A 20,381-nucleotide genomic window follows, 5' to 3' on the forward strand; every position below is an offset into this window, starting at 1 on the left:
AGGGAGAAACGCTGGGTATCATGGAAGGGTTTGTTTTCCATGGGTATTTAAGTGGGGAAGGGATGGCTTGACATGTAAGCGATACTTTGGAAAGCAGAATGTTTCACATAGTTGTGGCCATGCTGCCTGTGGTGCTTGCTAAGGCTGGTGTGTGGATTGAAGCTCTTGAATTAGGAGAATGTGAAACCAAACTGAGCCCTGCGTCTTGCACTGGAAGTGCTGGGGATGATTTTTATACATGCTTACCTTATAGAATAAATTACCTTTTCTGGGTGAGCAATCTATTTAAAAAACAGATCCTTTCCCTAAAAACATGATTCTTTAATTTTCTTTGCCTCAGGAGAAGACCGTTCTAACCCTAAATACAACATCCATCACTTCTCAGGCTTCACCTGTGTCCAGCTGGAGAGCAAGCCCTGAAGCAAATGCTCCCGAGGAGCCAGAACGAGATGGAGAAAACGAGCTGGCAGCAAGCTCGCTGCATGAGGAAGAAGGAAGGAGGAGGCTTCAGGAGGAACGGAGGATCCAGGAAGAAGCAACCAGGCATTTTGAGCAAGAGCAGGAGCTCCAAGAGCTGGAGCTAGAGAGACAACGTAAAGAGAGGGAGAAGCAGCACGCTGAGGAGCAGAGGCGGCAGGCAGAGATGGAGGAGCAGAGGCGGCAGGCAGAGATGGAGGAGCAGAGGCGGCAGGCAGAAAAGCAGAGGGAGGTGTCAGTGGAGGTGCCTCAGTACCAAAGGTGTGCACTTGTGCTAGGGTGTACTTTCTCTTCCTTCTGCAAATTCAAATCCATTTCTTACGGGGCTGTGTCTGTCCTGAGTGTATAAGGATGTTCACGTGAGATTCGTGCTGCAATCAGTAGGTGCAAAATACCGTACCATAGTCTTTCCTTCCAAAGACAGAAGGATCAGGCATAACACAAAGGCCTTTCCCAAGAATCAAGTGCTTTATTCCCTACTTCAGCTATTTTTTTAATGGGATGTGTAAGTACAGTAATTACAGCCAAATGAAAAAAGATCTGAAGGACTTAATGAGAAAATTTTGTAAGAATTATGCACAAGCCAGTGACTCAACTTGAGAGCCAGTGACTCAACATACAGGGCTTCCAGAAGAAATACCAAGTTAGCACTTCTTCAACAAATGTGTGGCTGATTTTTACAGATTTGTCTCTCATTTTAATTCAACAGTGTAACAATAAAGCTTAACTGCAATTTAAGTACTGGGTTAGTTTGTCAGTGAGGGACATCATGGTATATGAGTAAATGGTTACTTGCTTACATATCATAGCCTGCTAGAAATATCCACTACAGATATATTTGTTCCTCTCATTACCTTCTTCAACAGCTTGATTTAAAAAACAATCAAACAAATCCCCACCTATTATTTCTCAAGTTTGTGTTCTTGCCTGGAAGTTTTCAGAGTACTGTTACAGGAGTTTAATCTGTCTGAGACCAATTGAACCAGTAACCTTTCATTATTTTGTCTCCATTTACCTTACTGCCTTGTATATTACTTGGGGCTTCTCTTGAGGTTTTTCTCTTTTTGTTATGTAAGTAAAAAGAGATGACTGAAGAGAAAACATGGTATCAAGTTAAGTCTTAGGAGAAAGTGGCATGATTTTTAAAAACTGCATATATTTGCAGAGGAGGTTGTAAGACCCAAAGTTACTTTAGTTAAATCTAAATGACTGCTGCTTGATATGCCTACTGAGCAAAGCAGGCTGCAATGCTACAATGGCTGAACAGGTTCTTCCTGGCAGCAGAGCCAGGATAACTTTGCAATTTTAGCTTGTCCCAGTTGCAAGATGATAGAACTTTGTGTAGTAATTTATTGAGCTGAGGTAATATCTGCATATCTAAATCCCTGGTACATTCTTTAGTCCACAGGGATTTCATTGCTTCTGAGGTTGCTGCCAAAGGATGTGCTTTGCTAAACATGGGTGGTTTTGCTTAATAGTAAAGGAGCAAGTTCAGTGAAACTGGGCTTTAAAATATCTGGTGTTAAATATTTGCTATAAGATGATATCCAAAGATAAGACTTGAAATCTGAAACATTATATAAACACCTGCAAAGGCATGGTACTTCCTGCAGAGTACACTGAGGGAGGGGACAGTCAGCTAAAGAGTGTTGTCTGTGAAACTTCTTGAGTTTGTGAACTGCACCTGTACACTCTTCTGCAATAAAAATATAATTTTTAGAGAACTGCTGTGCTTTGATAAAATTTTCCTACTGGTTTTGAAATGGCTGAGATAATCACTATTGTATACTGATGCTTGTAGTTTTTGCAGCACCTTCATCTTTGGGATTCTTTTAACACATCTGAATTTTCTCAGTTTTTTCTGGGGATACTTAGTGTTTGCTCAATTTCTAGAATTTTATTTTAATATGTATTTTATCTTTATTTTGCTTCTAGACATTACGAGCGCTATGAAGTATCTAAAACAATAGAGGAACGAGCTGGCCATCCTCTCATTGATAGGTAATAAGAAATTGAATCAATACATAGTTCAAACATCTTTAGCAATAACCATTCTGTCATGCTTATGTCTGGTTTCCTTGTCACTGCACAAAAATGTAATTTCAGGCAGTTTTTCTGACAATTCTTCTTTTTCTGCCTTCTTTTATCAGTTGTATTTCTGACTGTTAAATTAAGACTCCTTAGAACTTTACTTGTTTGGGGGGTGGTTAATTTAAACTGGGGGTTTTTTCCCCTTAAGGATCTATTTTGAATATTTCCCTTAGGAACTATTTATGTCTATTTGTGTCTTTTTCTTTATGTGAACATAATGTTTCTTTTTTTTTCCAACAGGCATTATGAGCGTTACGAAGTTTCTAAAACCATTGAGGAGCAGCCTGGCCAGTCATTTGTTGACAGGTATGTGTGTTATTGAATCTCAACAAGACTGTAACATCACCATTTCTTTGTCAGAAAACTTAAAGTCTAATTAAATTCACTAATTCTAGTGAACTTCAGTCACAGCAGCTAAATGGATACATTGGATTGCTGCTGTGTTTTGCAGTTTTTATGGCATGTTTTCATATTTAAAAAACAAGAGGCCAAACTTTTGTCAAATTATACACTGTGTTGTAAGCAACAGTTAGTCAGTGGGATTCCATGGGGAGAAACAAAACTGTGAGGAGGTAAATATGTGGGTGGTACTAAACTTACCTCGCTGGAAAACAATTTCAGATTTCATGTGGTTGTGTCATAACATGCTCTACAAACTAAGGTGCAGTCATCCCAATTCGGGTTGTGCAACTTGAGAGAGTAAACAAGAAGGGAAGTGAGAGGCAGCAGCAGGATATTTATCAAGGCGACAGTGCATGTTACTCCTGTAATTTACACAAGTTAATTTTAAGGTACAATCTCTTGCTTTACAAATTAAGCCTTTGTTTTGCATTGCATCTTACAGTAGTTCTGAAAGATGACTTCTGCTGTGTATTTGATCACTTCTTGTAGTTGAAGTGAGCATACCTCTCTTATATAAAGAGGAACTCCAAAAATTACAAGGTGCATTTAATGGATCTGTTACTAACAGAAGATCTAGAGCTAACTTCAGAAGGAGCATGCACTAAATAGTTACATCTCGGATATAGGTGTGAGGAGGACACTGTTTTTTCTTCACTACAGGCAGCTGTGAGAGTATTCCATCTTCTTAAATAGATAATAGGTCCACACCATAGGACAGACAGTAAGAATTTAAGGAAGCAAGATGTGATGAAATTTATGCTTCATTTATCTCCACATAAAGAACAAGATTCTTTCAAAATGTGGCTGTGCAGCCAATGCTGTATGCGTAAAAACATTAATGTAGCAGCTTTGAGTTAGGACCAAAGGATTCCTTTAAAATCCTTTCTTTGTGAGTTATTTTAAACTAAAACATTGGCTGTACTACTTGAGACTAATAATACAGCAGAGGTGTTGCTGAAGCTTCTGCTCTATACTGTCAGAAAACAAACTTTTTGGATTTGTCTTCCTGTATATGGCCTTTGTTGAATGCCATTTCCTGGCTAAAACTCATTAAAAATTATGCTTCTATGTAGAATCAGTGGACAGTAATTTTTTCCAAAAACAATCTGCATGCAGGGTTTTGAGAAGGTGTTACAGTGTAGCAACAGTGCTGAAGTATGATTTCAGTTTGTCATTAAGCCAAATAAATTGTAAATCTGCTCTGAAAGTTCTCACTTCTTTGTCTGACTGTAGTCTCCACAAAGCTTCCATAGGGAAGGATTTGGTTTTTTATATGTTTTTTTGGAACTACAATGATCAGTTACTTATACCTGAAGCACTGACTACTTTCAGTACAAAATTTTAACTTTTAATTGGTGATTGTCTATTGAGATCTAAATATAGACTTTTTTTCCCCTTAGTATCCTCTTGATCATTAGTTATTTTTTGCCTCTTGTTTTAAGTATAGCATAAATGGTTGATGGGCGGAATGGTGAAAAAAAGAGGACTGGTTTTATCATCTGCAATGATAAGAGCTTTGTCTGTAATGAGGTCTTATAATTAAGACAGATGTTTTTATATCCTTAGGAATAAGTCAAAGTCAACAACAGAACTGAATGAATTCAACACAATCAGAAATGGTAAGTACTGTATAATTTCCATTATATTTAATGATTTTTGGCAGGTAGAGAAGGAGTAAAGTAGGAGGAAAAAAAGTGTGCATATAGTCATCCTAAGAAAATTAATTTTTAGAGTGTTTTTTGATAGCTGCATTGTGAATTCATACTATGCCCCAATTTAAAGAACCTTCAACAGCAAGATGAAGATCATACAGTCAACATAAAAGCTGAGGACAAATATGATGAACTACCCTATTGAAGACAGTGATTACAAATGGCTCTTAGATGCCTAAATTTTAACATGAGATTTTTACATGAGAAGATCAATCATGCAGTTTTATCATTGAAGATATGTGTAGTTTTGATGCATTGACTCTGTCAACAACAACAACAAAAAGCTGCACATACCAAGATGATGAATGTATTTAATGCAACTTTTTGTCTTCTTAATTTCAGTTAGTGTAGTAATAACAGAGCAAGAAGTCAGCTCTTGATATGTCAAATGGCTTGTGTCCTGGACTCCAGTTCAGTTATATTACTTTGTTTATATTAGAAGAATTCTGTGCAAAGCAAACAAACCAATTTTATAAATATGTTGCAGTCAAAAATGCCTGCAAGGTACTTTTGTGTCTAAAACACAGTTTAAAAAAGTAATCAAAGAAAGTAGATGTATTAGGGGATATATTGCAGATTAAAAATGTTGCTTTCCTACATTAAAACACTGTCATTGAAACTAAAGAGAAAGTAAACTTCCACAGTATTTTACAATGATAATCAATACCATTAAATTCAAGAACAAATCTACAGTCAGAGCACCATTTAAAAGGATTGAAATTTCAATTAAATTACTTATTGCTGAGCAATTTTCTTAATTGTTTTTACTATAAAGAATATGTACTGGATTTAGGAAATAAAAAATTGTTGCCTTGTGATATGTCAACACCTATTGGAGAAAGGTTGCTTCTTTGTTTCCCCTTCCAAATTTGCAAAGGCCATCTATACCATAAATTTCATTTCAACTCAGTAGTTAACACATAATCCAAATAACTGAAAGATTTCCCTCTCCCCTTTGTATCTATATAAAGCAATATAAAGCAGTGTTTTTAGTGCGTTGAAGAAAGAGAGAGAGAGAAAGAAAGAAAGAAGGATAAATTCTTGTAAACAGAGACAACTTGCAGAAGAAAAGAGTATGAACTCTTGAAGAGAAAGAATGTATCCCATTAATTAATGATGTACTTTGCATGTGGTTCAGTTTGTATTGGAGGAAGAGTCCAAATTATGGCTCTAAACGAGACGATACCCTTTTAAAAAGAGGGGTGTGTGCACACTAATGTCTATGCATATACACTTAGGAAGTGAAGGAAAATGTATTTAAATAAGCATTATGTGAAAGGCTACATTAATGGAAATACAAACAAAAAAATTTCAGGAATGTTGTATTGGTAAGTTTTACTCAGCTGTAAAAGGGAACTTGAATAACTTGTGAATGGAGTGATGAGCAACAGCTCCTGGAATTATAGCCAGAGTGCTGACAGGACGATAGCTGCTTCTGTGCCCTGAGGTGTCTGGCTGATATTTGCACGTGTTGCCTGCACAGGTACCCAGAGCAAGTATTCGGAGAGGTCCTGGAACATGGGTGAGTCACAGAAGAAATCTCAGAAGGAGCAAAACCTGTCTGCAGCAGAGTTGGAGAGACAGCAAATCCTTCAGGAAATGAGAAAGAAAACATCTCTACACACGGACAGCAGCTGGATTAGGCAGCGCAGTGCCAGTATACATAAGGAACCCGTTAGTCTGTACAGCAGTAGTATGAGGAGGTAGGAATCTCATTAAATATTAACTGTGTCTCTCATCATACATTTTTTTGGTTATTCTGAACTTTAGCCTGTATTAAAGAACATAGAAGCAAATTGAGTCTGTGAAATGCCGTAAGGTGGACAGCATAGCAGCACAGATAGAAGAAGGCAGCTGTATTACACCTGGGATTGAATGGGTTTTTTCGCAAATAAGGAATGTGGATGTGACCTGTAAATAACTCAGCTGCTTGTTTCTTGGTTGGTATAGCAGCAATGGAAATCAATAACGTGCCTTGTCATCAGCAGACACATTTCAGAATATCAGCATGGCAACCTGGTTTGGAAGTGAATTATTGTGGTGAATTATACTTTTTTCAACACAGAAATATGTCATAAAGTTTGCATAGTTTATTTTTGCTTTATTTAATGTATGAATGTTGGATTTGTCACTTAGGAAACAGCTGAGTTATCAGTCAGGAGAGTGTTTGATTATTGGGCAAACACGTTGTACCTGGGTGATGCTATCCAGTCTGGGTGGATTGTTATTTTTGATCTGGTATCCCTTGGAGAAAACATAAACAAAGCTGATATCTGAGGTCTGTTGCTGCACTGTGGATTTTGATACAGTTCACCCTGATAAGGCTGCAGTGAAGTGTTTTGCTTTTGCCTCGCCTGGTTTTTACCATGAGAACTATGCCTGTATACAAAGGATAATTTATCAGTCATACATTTTAATCTGTGCATGAAGAATATTGCTCAGGGTGATCAAACCTATTAATCCCAGAAAATATTAAAAACGCGAGATTAATGGCTTTCTCTTAAAAAAGTCGGGATATAGCTCTGCTGCTCCATCTGTACTGCCATTTACATTTGAAATGCTTGTATCTCTGTTACAGAGGGGAGTCTTTGGACAATCTTGATTCTTCAGGAATTAGGTCATGGAGGCACCACTCATGGCTGAACCAGTCTGCATCCTCTTCATCTCTATCTTCTAGTCAAGATTTTAGTCGCCCGGTGTCCACTTCAAACCGAGCCTACATGTGCACTCCTTCCTCCAGCAAAGCACCTCCTGTGGCCACCTCTGCAAGAGCCCCCTCCACATCACAGACAGCTCCCAGGGCTCAGTCTCCCCTCTCTGCTTCCCAGTCAGGGTCCCAGACACGCAGCAGGTGAGTGGGTGCCCATTTTCTGGGAAGATAAAAATGTTGGACAGCACTAAAGGGCAGACTTTTTGTATGTGCTGGACTTGCAGCAGTATTCTTGCCCATAGCATTGATTAACAAGTATGGAGTTTTCTAGCTGGAGGGGACAGTGGAAGTACAGGCTGGTATTACCTCCTTGCTTCAGTCACTCAGAAAATTCCGCAGGTTTGTCATCACTGCTTGACATTGGTTAAAAAAACAAAGGAACTTCAATAATCAATCTGCAGTCTCCAAGCTGTGTGTTGGTTACCAAAATGATTAGCAAAAGCCTGTTCCAGATGGCATTTCTGACATTTATTTTCCCTTGGTTTGTTTTAACAAAAGATTCCTGAAACCCACGCTTTATGACCCTCATCTTGGTCTCTCCTCCTCACTTCCTGGCATGTGGTCAATATCATCTTGAGGAGCACTCAGGAATGCTCATAACCCATGACCCTGGAGAATTACAGAGTAGGATGTTGATTTTAATCTAGGAGGAGAAAGCAAGAATTGCAACATATTTTGAAACAAAAGTGGAATTCAGCTGTGGTAGGGTAGATAACTCTGCTGTTTTATGTACTTAAAACATTTTAAAAATACCTTGGGATAGTACTCCAGAGAATCATCCCACACAGAATTGCATGTGTTATAAATAACAACAGTGAACACTACTTCACTAGCTCTTACACTCTCAGGCACTTAGTGATAAATTGACCCCATTATTATTTTTTTAAGCTAGACTTTTATGTTCTTTATGATGTAAGAATATTACCTTCTTATCCATATTTGCTTATTTGTTCTCACTTCCATTTGCTAACACCTTGGTAGATCTATGGAAACTGACCTCCATATGGTTTACATTCAAAGAGTTAACATAGTATTTTATCTCCAGGACTAGCCTTCTTTTATCTAACAAGGTGCAGATGGTGGAACTTGGAAGGGGTGCTTGCTAAAACTTAGCCTTCTGGATAGTTCCCTGCAACTAAGAAGGCAGGAGCACAAAACCTTTGTTCTTACACTCCAAACTTAACAGTACACTTTTTATTTGTAGAAGGTATTTTATACAATGAAATATGTGCCAAGAATGTCACAGAATTTCTTAACTTGTTCCTATGTAAATTTGATGTATAATACTTCAGCTTTCCATGGCTTTCAGTTCTATTCTAAATAATATTAATTTTTAGTTTACTTTCCCGAAGCAGTCCAGTTTTTGCCCGTGTGGTTTTTTTTAATCTCAAAAAGTATTTGATAAATCTTCTTTGTCTTTTAAACATTTTCAAGCTGGTTTTAAGGTTTTTCATTCTATATTTAGGTCAGTCAGTGGGAAGAAAATCTGTTCATACTGTAATAACATTCTGGGCAAAGGAGCAGCCATGATCATTGAGTCTCTTGGTCTTTGTTATCATTTACATTGCTTTAAGGTGAGAGCTGGGAGTCACATCGTGAAGGAACAGGAACTAATCAGGAGCACGCATGGCTACTCAGTGTTATGCTCACAGGGGTTCTTACTAATCACCTGCTTTGCCTTCTACTCTTGACAGCGTGGTGCATGCATATTTCCATGAGGCAGTCCCATTTGCAGGCATTTAGCACTCAATTCTAGAAGTGTTTCTTAAATTCCAGAGTTAACATGTAGGACTTTGAAAAGCAAGATGAGCACATGGACTGTGAGATCAAAGATTTCCTTCTTTGAATAGGTGGCAAAATATTGGAAAATGCTGAACCACTTCTCACAGAGAAAGCAGCTCCTCTTAAAAAAAATAAAAATCTCTGCCTGGACCCTGGCAATTAAATCATTTAAGATGACCCATCCTTTCTAAGTTAACCTTAGAAGACAGTGTTCATGTGGTATTTTCCAAGTGAAGGCATGTTGGAAGAGTTCAAAGTGGCAGGATAAAACCCAGAAAAAAACCAAAAAGATGTCTTTAATGCTTCTCAGACCTAGTCACCTACTAAGTGTACTAGCTCATGCCCAGCAATGAGGCCTGGACCTACCTACATGATTTCCCCTCAGCTTGGGGCATTTACAGAGCTGAAAGAATAAGTATTTGCCTGCAAAAGACAGCAAAGCAGTCCCATTCCCCTGCCCTCAGTTCAGATGTGGAATTAGACTATGACTTGGAGGTGCTGTTGGACCCTACTTCTTCCCTGACTCCAAGAAAGAGATTTCTGTGCCTAGTTCAGAACACTTGTCTTCTGTGGCCGGCTCAAGTGCATCGCCTGCAGTATTGCTAGGGATTGACTCCAAGCTCTTCCTTTTTCTGCCTCCCTGAGCAGGAGAGACAGGACCAATCCATAGTGATCAGTTGTCATTCCCTTTTCTGCAGGACATGTATTTTGTGTGAGACAATCCACCTGTAGCTTATAACCTACATAAGAAAATGCCAAGTTTCTGTTTTTCAAATTTCTGAAAATTAATGAGCTGTTGAACAGACTGCCATCCAAAAGATTCATTACTTGGTTAAGCAAGGAAACTATCTGTCCTTCATAAATTCAGTAAGGGGAGTATTATGTTTTGGATTGCATTCTTTCCAGATGTGGTCCATATTCACAGCAAGTGCATGTTTAGCTACCATAGCTAAATAGTTTAGTGTTAGCATGGCATTGGTCAAGCCTCTTATGTGTTTATGCAAGAAAAATTAAATCAGCCCCATTTCTCCAAATCAGACCTTGTTTCGATGATGCAAACCCAGGAAATTGGGAGTGCCTGAGTATTTTCTGCTTTGAGTGCCAGGGGACTGAGGACACCGACAGCATGTAGTGCCGCATGGAAATCTGCAAGTAGCACACCCAGGTGTTCTGTGCCAAAATTCCTGTTGCCATCTAAAGAACAAAATTTATTTTTGTGCCAAAGCAGTTTTAGTTTTCAGAGAAACCAAAGTTCAAATTAGATTAAATGAACTAATCTCTAAAAACCGTCTGCTTTATGTTTGCTTACTTGGTGTATCTCTGCTATTCATTGTCCCGTCGTCACCTTACAATACTTCCTCAGGGTTGGTTGCATTTTGATCTACTAATCGTTGTACATTTGCTTCTAGTGATTGTGGGGTTATGGTTCAGGCTTTGCTGAGCTTAATCTGAGCTGCTTTTGAACAGCATTTTTGTTTCTTAGTATTTTGGAAGGAGTTGCTAATTATTCATGTGTGATACAGTGTGTTGCCTGTGGATGCGACCTTGGTGGATCCCGCTCTGGAGCTGAAGTCAGGATCCGAAACAACAAACTCTTCTGCAACGACTGCTATATCAGATTTAAAAGTAAGGCAATCCAACTGCAGTGTGCATGACTGTAGTTCTTTGTGCTGTACAACCTCAAGTGTTTGCACAGCTGAGCCACTTGATAGCTTTCAAGTTTAGCTTTAAATTAGCAAATAGGTTCAGCAAGGTTTGATTGCCAGTTTCTGTCTTTTTTAGGGTAGTCATTCCTAACTTCTAACTCACTGGTAGCTGATTTTACCAAGTTGTTATTATGCAGTTTCAAGCAAACAGCATGGTATAGTCATCTTCCTTCCTTTATAGATCTTAAAGTGGTGTCAAGGAGCTGTCAGGTGCTAAATGGGCTTTTCTTGATAACAGAGAAGCCTTTTTGAAAAAGTGTCTACATTTTCTTAAAAAGTAAGCTGAAATAGGTATTTAATTCAGTCCTAATGCATACCTGGAAAGCAATTAGTTTATCTTGTGCAGGTGGCACAAATGCTGGTTTCTTTTTATGATGCTATTATTATTGGAATTATAGGTCTGTAATTGGTTATTCATTTAGGTACAAGTTCAGGAGGAATTGATTTACTTACAGATCTTAATTAAAAGGTGCAGTATAATTTTTTTCCTTCTTATGGTTTGCAGACTTCTGATTTACTGGAGCATGATGTTAAGGCTTTGTATAGTGGTATTTAGGTCTTTTTTTCTGCTGTCATAGATGATGGTAGACAACTTCCTAATTTTGATAAGTGTCAGGAGTTTCATACAGCTCTTTTTTTTATGTAGCAAATGTGAAATTCTATAGGATGATAAAAATCCAGGAAGGGAAATAATTTCTGAATTACTTCCTGGGAAAAATGTCCGTGTTTCTTTATGAGCCTGGCACATTTTTCTCATATTGGAAGGCAGTGAAGGGAACAGGATATTCATGCTACAGTGTTTGAGCAGGAACTGGGCAGCTGCTGGCTGTGAAACCTAGCTCAGGAAAAGAGAAGCTCTGCATCTGATGCTGTTGCTGTTTGCAGGCTCTTTTTGACTTCCATGAAGAGAAGTCACAGAAATGATGATGTGGTACTCGAGCTAAAACCAGAAAGCGCAACACCTTGTGAGGGTAATAGCGCATTCACAGAGGCTAATGTGGTTAGTGGAAGGAGGAAGAGAATCACTCCCTTCCATCTGGAGGTGATCCAGGGCACTGGGTCAAACCATATCTAATTTAAAGTTTGGAGAATGTATCTTCTTGTTGATGACAAGATGAGACTGAAGTGACTGTGTTCCTATTTGAAGCACTCAGATGTGTGAGATTCACTCTGGAGCTTGCTCACGTTATTTTTTTTCTCTGTCTTTTCTTTTGGGGGGAAATATTGCTGGGTGAGTTGGATAAATAATTTTATTATGGATGAATTGCTATTTAGTCTCTCTTTGACGTTACAGCCCATAAAGTCACAGCAGTGCCTTTCAGAAGCAGAGCTGATCTGTGAGGAAACGTTTCTATTCCCTTCCCTTCAGACTGCATCTACTTGGGCCAGTGGGCACCTCAAAACATAATTCTATGAGATACAAGTAAAATCAGGAGTTGTAAGAACTTGTAGGTACAGAACACAGTATTCAAATTAGTTATTAGTAATTGAAATCAGCTATTTGAATAATACAAAACCCAGCTATGCAATTACTGCAGTGAAAATGCATTGAGAGGACCGTACTGGCCTATGATGTGAGATCCTGTGTTTTGCAGTTGGCATTTGACATCAACCTGGCTAATTATTTGTTAGTTTGGAATGTGAGCATGTTGGCTAAAAGGTTTGATAAACTGTAGGGTTATTAATGTTCATTTTGCAATTTTATGTAATTTTATGTGATATTTTTGCACATTTTTGTATTAGTTCTGTGGTTTAAACTTGGAACATTCTAGTGAAACACCACTGTATTGGCAGATACCTACACAGAGGTATGCAGAGAGGATAAAAAAGTTCTTTATAGTATTATAGTAATTTAGCAAATTTTAATTTCATTATTGAAGGGTAAATTTAGAGAAACTATCACTCTGTCCTAATACTAAAAATTAATAAATTTAAAATAATTCTTAAGAATTTGGTAAGGTGCATGTTCTGTGGAATATGACTTGGCCTGAAATACTTGCAGTGCTATAATTGGATTAAATTCAAATTTGTATTGTTCATTAAATTTGGATTGCTTGATTCAGAATGCATACATTAGTGTGTTACCATTTTCAATAAGTATTTGAAACTTTAAAATGTTTTTTTACTATTAAGTGACTATTTTAAACTTTAAAATGTTAATTGTTGTCACAAAAGTTCTTCAGTAACTAGACTTTACTTACAGTTTCTTTTGTCTCTCCCTAACAGCTGGACAACCAACCTCCATGTGAAGCAAATGAAGATATGAAACCACTGTTGCAGATACAAGAAGAGGTGATTGCTGCTGATGTAGATCTATAAATATATATATTGTGTGTGTGTGTGGTTTTTTTCTAAGAGTAACTCTTGCTTGTCTAGTCTTCATAGCAATACCTTGTATTCTTCATGTAACTATTTTTATTTATAAGAAAGTAATTGCAGTAAGAAAATAGCTGAGAAAAATGCTTTCACATTTTCAGCTTCAAGTACTGAGAGCACAAGAGAGAATAAGTATATTTTCAGTAATAACTTCAAAATATTTTTGAGGCTTATAATCAACTAGTTGACTTTCCAATGGTATATGAAGAGGGTATTTTGTTTCTAAGCTCTTGAAATGAGCATTAGAGAAATAGCTAATATAAATATATATTTGCAATTGCTGTCTTTATTTTTGACATATACTGAAAGTGAATTCTCTAGTTAATATGAAGCTGCATTTAAATGCACACAAATGTGTTTGCTTTCTATATGCTGGTTTCTAAAATTATGTGCTTTTTTGAAACCTAAATACAAAGAATAATCTCAGAATTTGCTCAGTGGTGTTGGCATAATATTCTGTGGAATCCATTTAAGAGAGAGCATTTTCTTTTCCTGTTTGGAAATGTAACTATCACTCTTTCCTCTGCAAATTGAGTGGAGAATGGTTGTTGAATTACCATATATTTGTAAATAAAAAATCGGATGTTGCATTTATTAGAAGTTTTTGTCTTTTCTGTTCAGCTAAAGATGTCTAAGGTTGTGTGTGGAAATATAAAATTGTTTGACTTTCATCTTGGGAAAAATATTTGTTCTGACAGGATTAAGTTGTTCACATAAATATATGCAAGAACAACAGTTCTTCCTTTTTTTCTCTCTTCCTTTGTAGTCAGTGTCAAAGTCTGTGTACAGCTTTTTCATCAAACTCTTCATGCTCTTTCCCTTGAGTATTCAGTACCAGTGGTGAGACTATATGCCCATCCCTGAAAAAAAATTGAAAGAGGTGGATGTTCCTCAAAATTTCTCTGCTATTGCTAGTGCTAGAAATGAAATGCCAAAAATATTTTTGGGTTAGGTTCTGCTCCTCTTGAAAACACAGCTGGAATGTGCTCTATGTCTCAGTGGTGGCTTCCAAATTGTTCTGGACAGTGGCTTCCCCAAATCCTTTCATGCTTGGTTACATACCCTTCTGTGTCCATATCATTGGAAGCAGTGAAAAAGCAGAGGAAGTGCATCAGAGGAATATGGGGGAGTGTTTTGTGGATAAAACTGAGGAAGAGGAAGCAGACAGGTGTAGGAGGACTCTTGAGTGTGAGCTTGTATGTGGCACCATGAAGAGCTGCAGTGAGGCTGCAAAGCAGCTTGGGGTGCTCCTTGCTCTCAGGGGATTTTGCAGGGTGTGGTGTGTAGGGGAGCTCACAGACTGGGAATAGAGATTGTGGCTGTGATAGCTGGGGCCACAAGGGGAGATTGTTCTGTTTTGGCATAGTGGGAGAACTTCACCTGTGCTCCTGTAATTTCTCCTGCTCGTAACTGAATGCTGCTTGCTGAATTACAAAGTGCCAAACATTATTTTTACTTTTTGCTTTAAAAATTATCATAAAAATCTAAAATGTCTCATTGGCCAAACTTGACTCTGCTTTTTGGTATTTAGTTAAAGACTGGTAAAGTGTTTAATTTGGTTTTTACTGTTGTGGTAAGTAATGACATGATAGACCACAGATGACAGCACTGCAATGTGAAGACTCTACTCATCAAGTACAGACTGTAGTGACTCTGCCTGCTCAAAGAGCTCTCTGGAGTCCTCTCTGCTGCTTGTGGAAGAAGCTTGCTTCCCTAAATTCAGAATCTGATTTAGGTACTGTGAAGGTCTGGCTTTCTGTTAAGGCACATACCTTGGGTGAATATGGTGTGATGGCCCTCTACATGGTAGTTTTCAGACTTGCATTTATTGTAGACAAAATCTACCATAATGAACCAATGAAGCACTGTTCTTCTGACCCCCAAATTCCAGATACATACAGTCTCCACTACCAGCCTTGAAGTACACCGAGAGAAACTTTTGTTTTGGTCACAAGTCAAAGATTCTCAGCTTCTAACCAACGAATTTATCTTAGCCTGTTCATCCCTCTGCCAGCACTGTGTTGTGCAGCAAAACTGTGAGAAAATTTAGGGATGGTGATGCTGTTTTTTGCATCTTGAGCCCAGTCTGTTTCCTGTCCATGGGAATCCTTTGGGCATGGAAATTGGTGGTGAAAAATGGAAGGAAAGCAAATCCAGCAGCCTGTGGTCTGCAATGCTGCCTGACTCATGTTCCACAGCCTGGAGTGGTATGCTCTAAGCCAGGCTGGCTTCTCCTAGATGGTGTCAAGTACTTCCATGCAGGTTCTAATTTCATTTTCCCACAAAATGTCTGCAAAAAGGCTGGGTTATTTCGTTAGCTTGCTTGTGCACAAATGAGTGGTATTTCAAATTTAGTGGGCCTCAAAGAGCTGAAATTGAAACTTTTGAAGAGTTGAAGCTGAGTTTCCACCAAGCTCCTTCAAATCTGTGTGGTTAGATAGAAGGTAGGAGAATAGAGACAAGTAGTGAAGGTAATCTGGCCCCTAAGGAGTTACAGCTGTGCTAATTATCAAGCATTAAGAACAAGCCTGCTCTTAACAGGCCACAGCTGGATCCAGTTAAGAGGGGTATTATAAAAGAGCAGGTTGGCTGGTTGAGAGGGGAGATGGAGTTGGCTGTGCTGAGAAGAAGGAGTCAGTGCTGTGAGGAGCTGCTCACGAGAAATCTCTGAGAAGGTACGGAACCTTTGCTATAGGATAACAACAAATCTGCACTTGTTAATTCACAGTGGCAAATGTGAGTAACAAAAATTCCTTTGTCTCTTCCTTCTCTTGGAGGGGAACAGACAGAAAAGCCCATCTAATAAATATTGTATTTTTTCTGTTTTGATCCTTCCTGAAGTATTTAGAGCATGCTGGGCTCTCAAGTTCAGCAAACCTGGTTATTGACACAAGATGGCACTGTGGAAGTACACCTTGCACATTAAAAAGCCATTTCTGTGATTGTAATCTCATGTAAAAGGGGTTGTGTTTTCTAAAAGATGCTAAAGTTGTGATGTAAGAGAACTTTGTCTTAATCTTGGCCCTTTCTCCTCACCTGGCATCATGGAGGTGTGATATGCAAGTGAATCTGAGACATCTTCTTGGGCTCTTTTTGGTTTTTTTTGGTTGTTTTTTTTTTTTCCTGTTTCATTTATTAGCTGCTGCTTAAAGCACCTCAAGGTAAGCATGATGGTAATGACAACAATTCCTGTGCAGAAAAATGAACTAGATGATTTCTAGTGGAGGTTTTTGCTGTATTTTTCTGGATTCTTTTTTAAGGTATTGTTCAAGGAAAGAAGAACCAATTGCTCTCCCTCAGTTCATCAGCTGCAGAATTGCCGTTTAAAGTTGCAGCCCTCAAATGCATGGGTGTACAGGAGAGCTGGAACTTTGCACTGCTGCTAAACTCTGAGTACATTTCAGGCTGTGTGCTCTGTTCAATACTCCCAGTGCAGGGTGCTGGTGAGAACATGTCCACTGTTAGCTGAGGTGTATGGCTGTCTAAGCTTCACTGACATCAGCAGTCATGCAGACTGTGATTCACATGTAGACACCTGCATTATTGCACACCTGTTTACTTAATACTTACTTATCTGGCTTTTAAAAAATCTGGAATTATCTGAGAACTCTTGAAATCTCCCCTCTCTTTAGGCTTGCAGGCAACTAATTGTAGTGTACATTTGAATGCAGCTTTGGAACTGAGTGGTCTATGCGTAACAGCTCTGTCACAGGTCAAGATTCAAACAGAGTGACACTTCAAAAATAGAAAATGTTCCCCATTTCACTGTGGGTTATGTCTAATATATATGAACAAATCAGGCATTTTGGAGTACAGTCCAAGGTACTGCATATGTTCTTAGTTTTTATGAGTTTCTTTTAGAGTTTTTATAACAGGAGATTTGTCAGAAATTTCAACATGAATTACCTATGAGTTCACCTGTTCACACAAGCTGTCACACCACAGGCAGTGCTGATCAGTGGCAGGATTTATGCAGCAAAGCCCATTTTTAGAAACTGATGTCTGAGTTTGGAGTTCACACTGACACCAGAAATGGTCAGAGGCAGTCTCGTTATTTTCAATAAAATACTTTTCAGGTGAATCCCAAGGGAGAGTTCAAGTGATAAGTTCAACACTTCCCTTAGGTAATAGCTGTTGTTGCATGGCCCAATCTGTCACTTATGGAAGGGGAAAGTGTTTGAAATCTGACAATGTGAACTCAGTGTGAAAAGTGGTATGCTTGCAGCAGTGTTTTAAATTCCAACCAATCATTTGTAATGGATTAGCAAAACCTGTGCCATGGCTGTAATGGAAGGCTTATTAGCAGCAGGCATAATTACACCAAAGAGCAGCTTCATGCTGGAAGCACTTTAGCATTTTCATTTTAGCCCCACGCTTCTTGGTAGCTAGGGGCACCAACATAAAACAACATATGAGGATGATTTAAAGTGCTTCCTCTCAAAAGGGATGTTCTAGAGTGAGCAGTGGGGTATCAGTTTATTAAAACTGCAGAATTTTTTTAATTGGTTCAACCAACTTGAAATAAACTTGCCAGTTAAGTATCTGCTGTAGGCAACAAACACTCCAAAGACCTGCCTTATTGTGCAGTGGGAATTACTGGGTTCTCCTGAACAGTTTATATTGTACAGAGAACAAAAACACTTAAAAAAAATAACATGTGCAAGTGTGTATGCACCTACAGTTTCTCTTTGTTGTTTGCAATAGAAGAAAGAAAAAGCTCAGGCCAACAAATGGGCAGCTCATGAGCACACCCCCGTGAGAGCAGGCCTGTGTTTGACACAGTGTGCCCCCCTAAATGGTCTTCTGCAAGTACCTGGGCCAGAACAAGTGTTTCTGATTCCCTGAACTCGAATTTGCTCATCTCCTTAGGCACTTAACCAGATGTGCCGTTTATTGCTGCTTCAATTGTATATGGCCCCTCTGTACCAAAATTCACAGATTTCAGGCTCAGACCAGGCTACTGCAATATTTGGTCTGCCTGTGTGGCTACAAAGATCAGAATCTCTCATCCAGCAATTCCCATATTGAACACAACTGTATGAACAGTGGTGTTTGCTGGAAAGAAGCTCTGTATAGATCTGAAGTATGCAAATAATGAAAAGTGTCAAAATAAATTGTTCCAGTGGTTAATTAGCACTCTTCAAAATGCTAATTTTAACTTATTTTAATTACATTTCTAGCTTATTATTAGTCTAGATTTTATTTTTGTTCATTTAAGTTGATTTAGACTTCTAGAGCTAGATTGATTATCTTTGTTCTGTCTTAGATTGTACATATGTCCTTTTTTGGGTTTTGTTGGGTTTTTGCTTTGTTTTGTTTCTTATACCTGTACATAAAGCCTTGTTGCCCACATTAAACACAAAATGCAAGATTACCTCTGTGGGTGGACATTTTGGATTGAAAGACCTCCCAGTGAACTGCAACATAAAACTATCCCAGGAGAATTTTTATAACACAGGAGAAATAATCCTGAAGAGCATTTAAAAAATCTGAGGCTGTATAAGGATTTATTTTCACAAGGCATATATTCAAATGAGAGCTAAGGTCCATAATGGAATTTTGCTGCATAGCTTTTGTGGATAATTACTCAGGTTTTGATTTGCCTTCGTTGGAATGATCATGCACAAAGCCCTGTGTGGTTCTGCTAAATTTTCCTGTCTTGGGGAAACACCTGTAAGAGATTTCCATGCTGATGTGTCTTGACAGACAAGGGGACAAGATGACATTCCATTTCTATTTCTCAGCATGAAGTGTCAGTTGCAAAAATTACAATTGGTGCCGCTATGTTTGGCAGATATTGATATGAGAGTTCCAGCCTTTCATCAAACTCTAGCTCTGCAAAGATAACAGCTGCTGTCTCTTGATGCCCATGTAAACGAGATTCCTGCAGAGAAACACTAGTTATACTTGCATGTGGTACTTTAAATGAAATTAGTTCCTGCCAAGGTAACTGTCATGTCTATGAGATATATATGTGCTGCTTGCTGAAAAGCCAGGAGTTATACCATTGTACGCCTGTCTGCATACAGAGGAGGAAAATCCCAAGCCAGTTTAGGAGAACCCCCACTGCAATGGAGGAAGTTGGTGAGAAAGCAGCCTTCAGCCAGGCACAGCTCCTGTCTGTGAATAAACCCAGCCATCGAGCACGGTGCACTGCAGAGTGGCAGTCACGAGTTATGCTATTCACAATACTAAAAAATGCATATTACAGATGTGTGTGTGTTTCTATCAACAACTTCCACGCATACAAGTACTTTTGGATCTCAGCAAGTAAACAAAAAAGTAACAAATCACTTCTTTGCTCTTTGCTATTGAAATACTTGGATGATTTTGGCTTCTTACTGGTGGGCTCAGTGTTCTTTGGAGTGTTCTGTTGCCTTTGATAGTTCATGGCACATCTAGCACCTGCTAATGCAGTGTTTTGTGTTCCTCTCCCTCAATACTGTGTCAACTCAGCCATAAAGGAGAGGTAATTCTGAAATGGGGGTTGCCCCTATCAATGTACAAATATATTTAGGATGTTCAGACCTTCTGTGTTACACCAACCACCCTGGTTTTGCCATCACCTGACCCTTTCCAGTTAATCTCCTCCTTCTAGTGATGTTGTGCAAATGGTAAACAAAAAGTGGGTTTATAAATGCCATTTTGGTACTGAAAATATGGGTGGATGGTAAACAGGGCAGGATATACAGGCTACAGTATCCATTTTGCCTTTTTACACTAATGCCCTTTTTGGTTACTGACTGTAGCACTTTGTAGCTACATAGTGTTACCACATAGCATACTTCTGGTATCATATACACTGAATGTCCTCTTAAATCCTATTTCTCTGTAACAGCTTTGACTTGAAGCCAAGAAAGCTGCCTATTTAGGAAAACTGTTTATATATTCTTTTAATCCTCATGTCTTTGCTAGATCATGAGTTGTTCATAAATCTGGATTGTATAGAAAATGCCAGTTGAAGGTGCTGACTTTGTTAGGCTTGTAAAGCCAAAGTATCCCTTCACCTAGCACTAGATAGCATTTGAATTATTCCCTTCAGTTTATCAAGGTTATGGTCTCTGAAATATGTTCATAAAAGTATCAAGAGATATAGAATTCCAGAAGATACAGGGTTAATGTGCG

General features: G+C 38.5%; 1 protein-coding gene across 22 annotated transcripts in view; it reads left to right on the forward strand.

Annotated features, from left to right (window-relative positions):
- LMO7 (LIM domain 7) overlaps nucleotides 1-13,856 on the forward strand; it is a 132,363-nt gene extending 118,507 nt beyond the window's left edge. For 21 of the 22 annotated variants that reach the window (XM_039714574.1, XM_039714577.1, XM_039714575.1 and 18 more), the window contains 9 exons: nucleotides 341-738; nucleotides 2,413-2,478; nucleotides 2,809-2,874; nucleotides 4,537-4,589; nucleotides 6,166-6,385; nucleotides 7,261-7,533; nucleotides 8,858-8,966; nucleotides 10,698-10,800; nucleotides 13,107-13,856. In XM_039714574.1, coding sequence (XP_039570508.1) covers nucleotides 341-738; nucleotides 2,413-2,478; nucleotides 2,809-2,874; nucleotides 4,537-4,589; nucleotides 6,166-6,385; nucleotides 7,261-7,533; nucleotides 8,858-8,966; nucleotides 10,698-10,800; nucleotides 13,107-13,129 — 1,311 coding nt within the window. In that variant the 3' untranslated portion in view covers nucleotides 13,130-13,856. The remainder of the gene's footprint in view (nucleotides 1-340; nucleotides 739-2,412; nucleotides 2,479-2,808; nucleotides 2,875-4,536; nucleotides 4,590-6,165; nucleotides 6,386-7,260; nucleotides 7,534-8,857; nucleotides 8,967-10,697; nucleotides 10,801-13,106) is intronic. The other variant, XM_039714580.1, reaches the window with a different exon arrangement.
- Nucleotides 13,857-20,381: the final 6,525 nt, after the last annotated feature.

This window comes from Passer montanus, unplaced genomic scaffold (assembly GCF_014805655.1).
Source record: "Passer montanus isolate IOZ18808 unplaced genomic scaffold, ASM1480565v1 scaffold30, whole genome shotgun sequence".
NCBI classification, from domain to species: domain Eukaryota; kingdom Metazoa; phylum Chordata; class Aves; order Passeriformes; family Passeridae; genus Passer; species Passer montanus.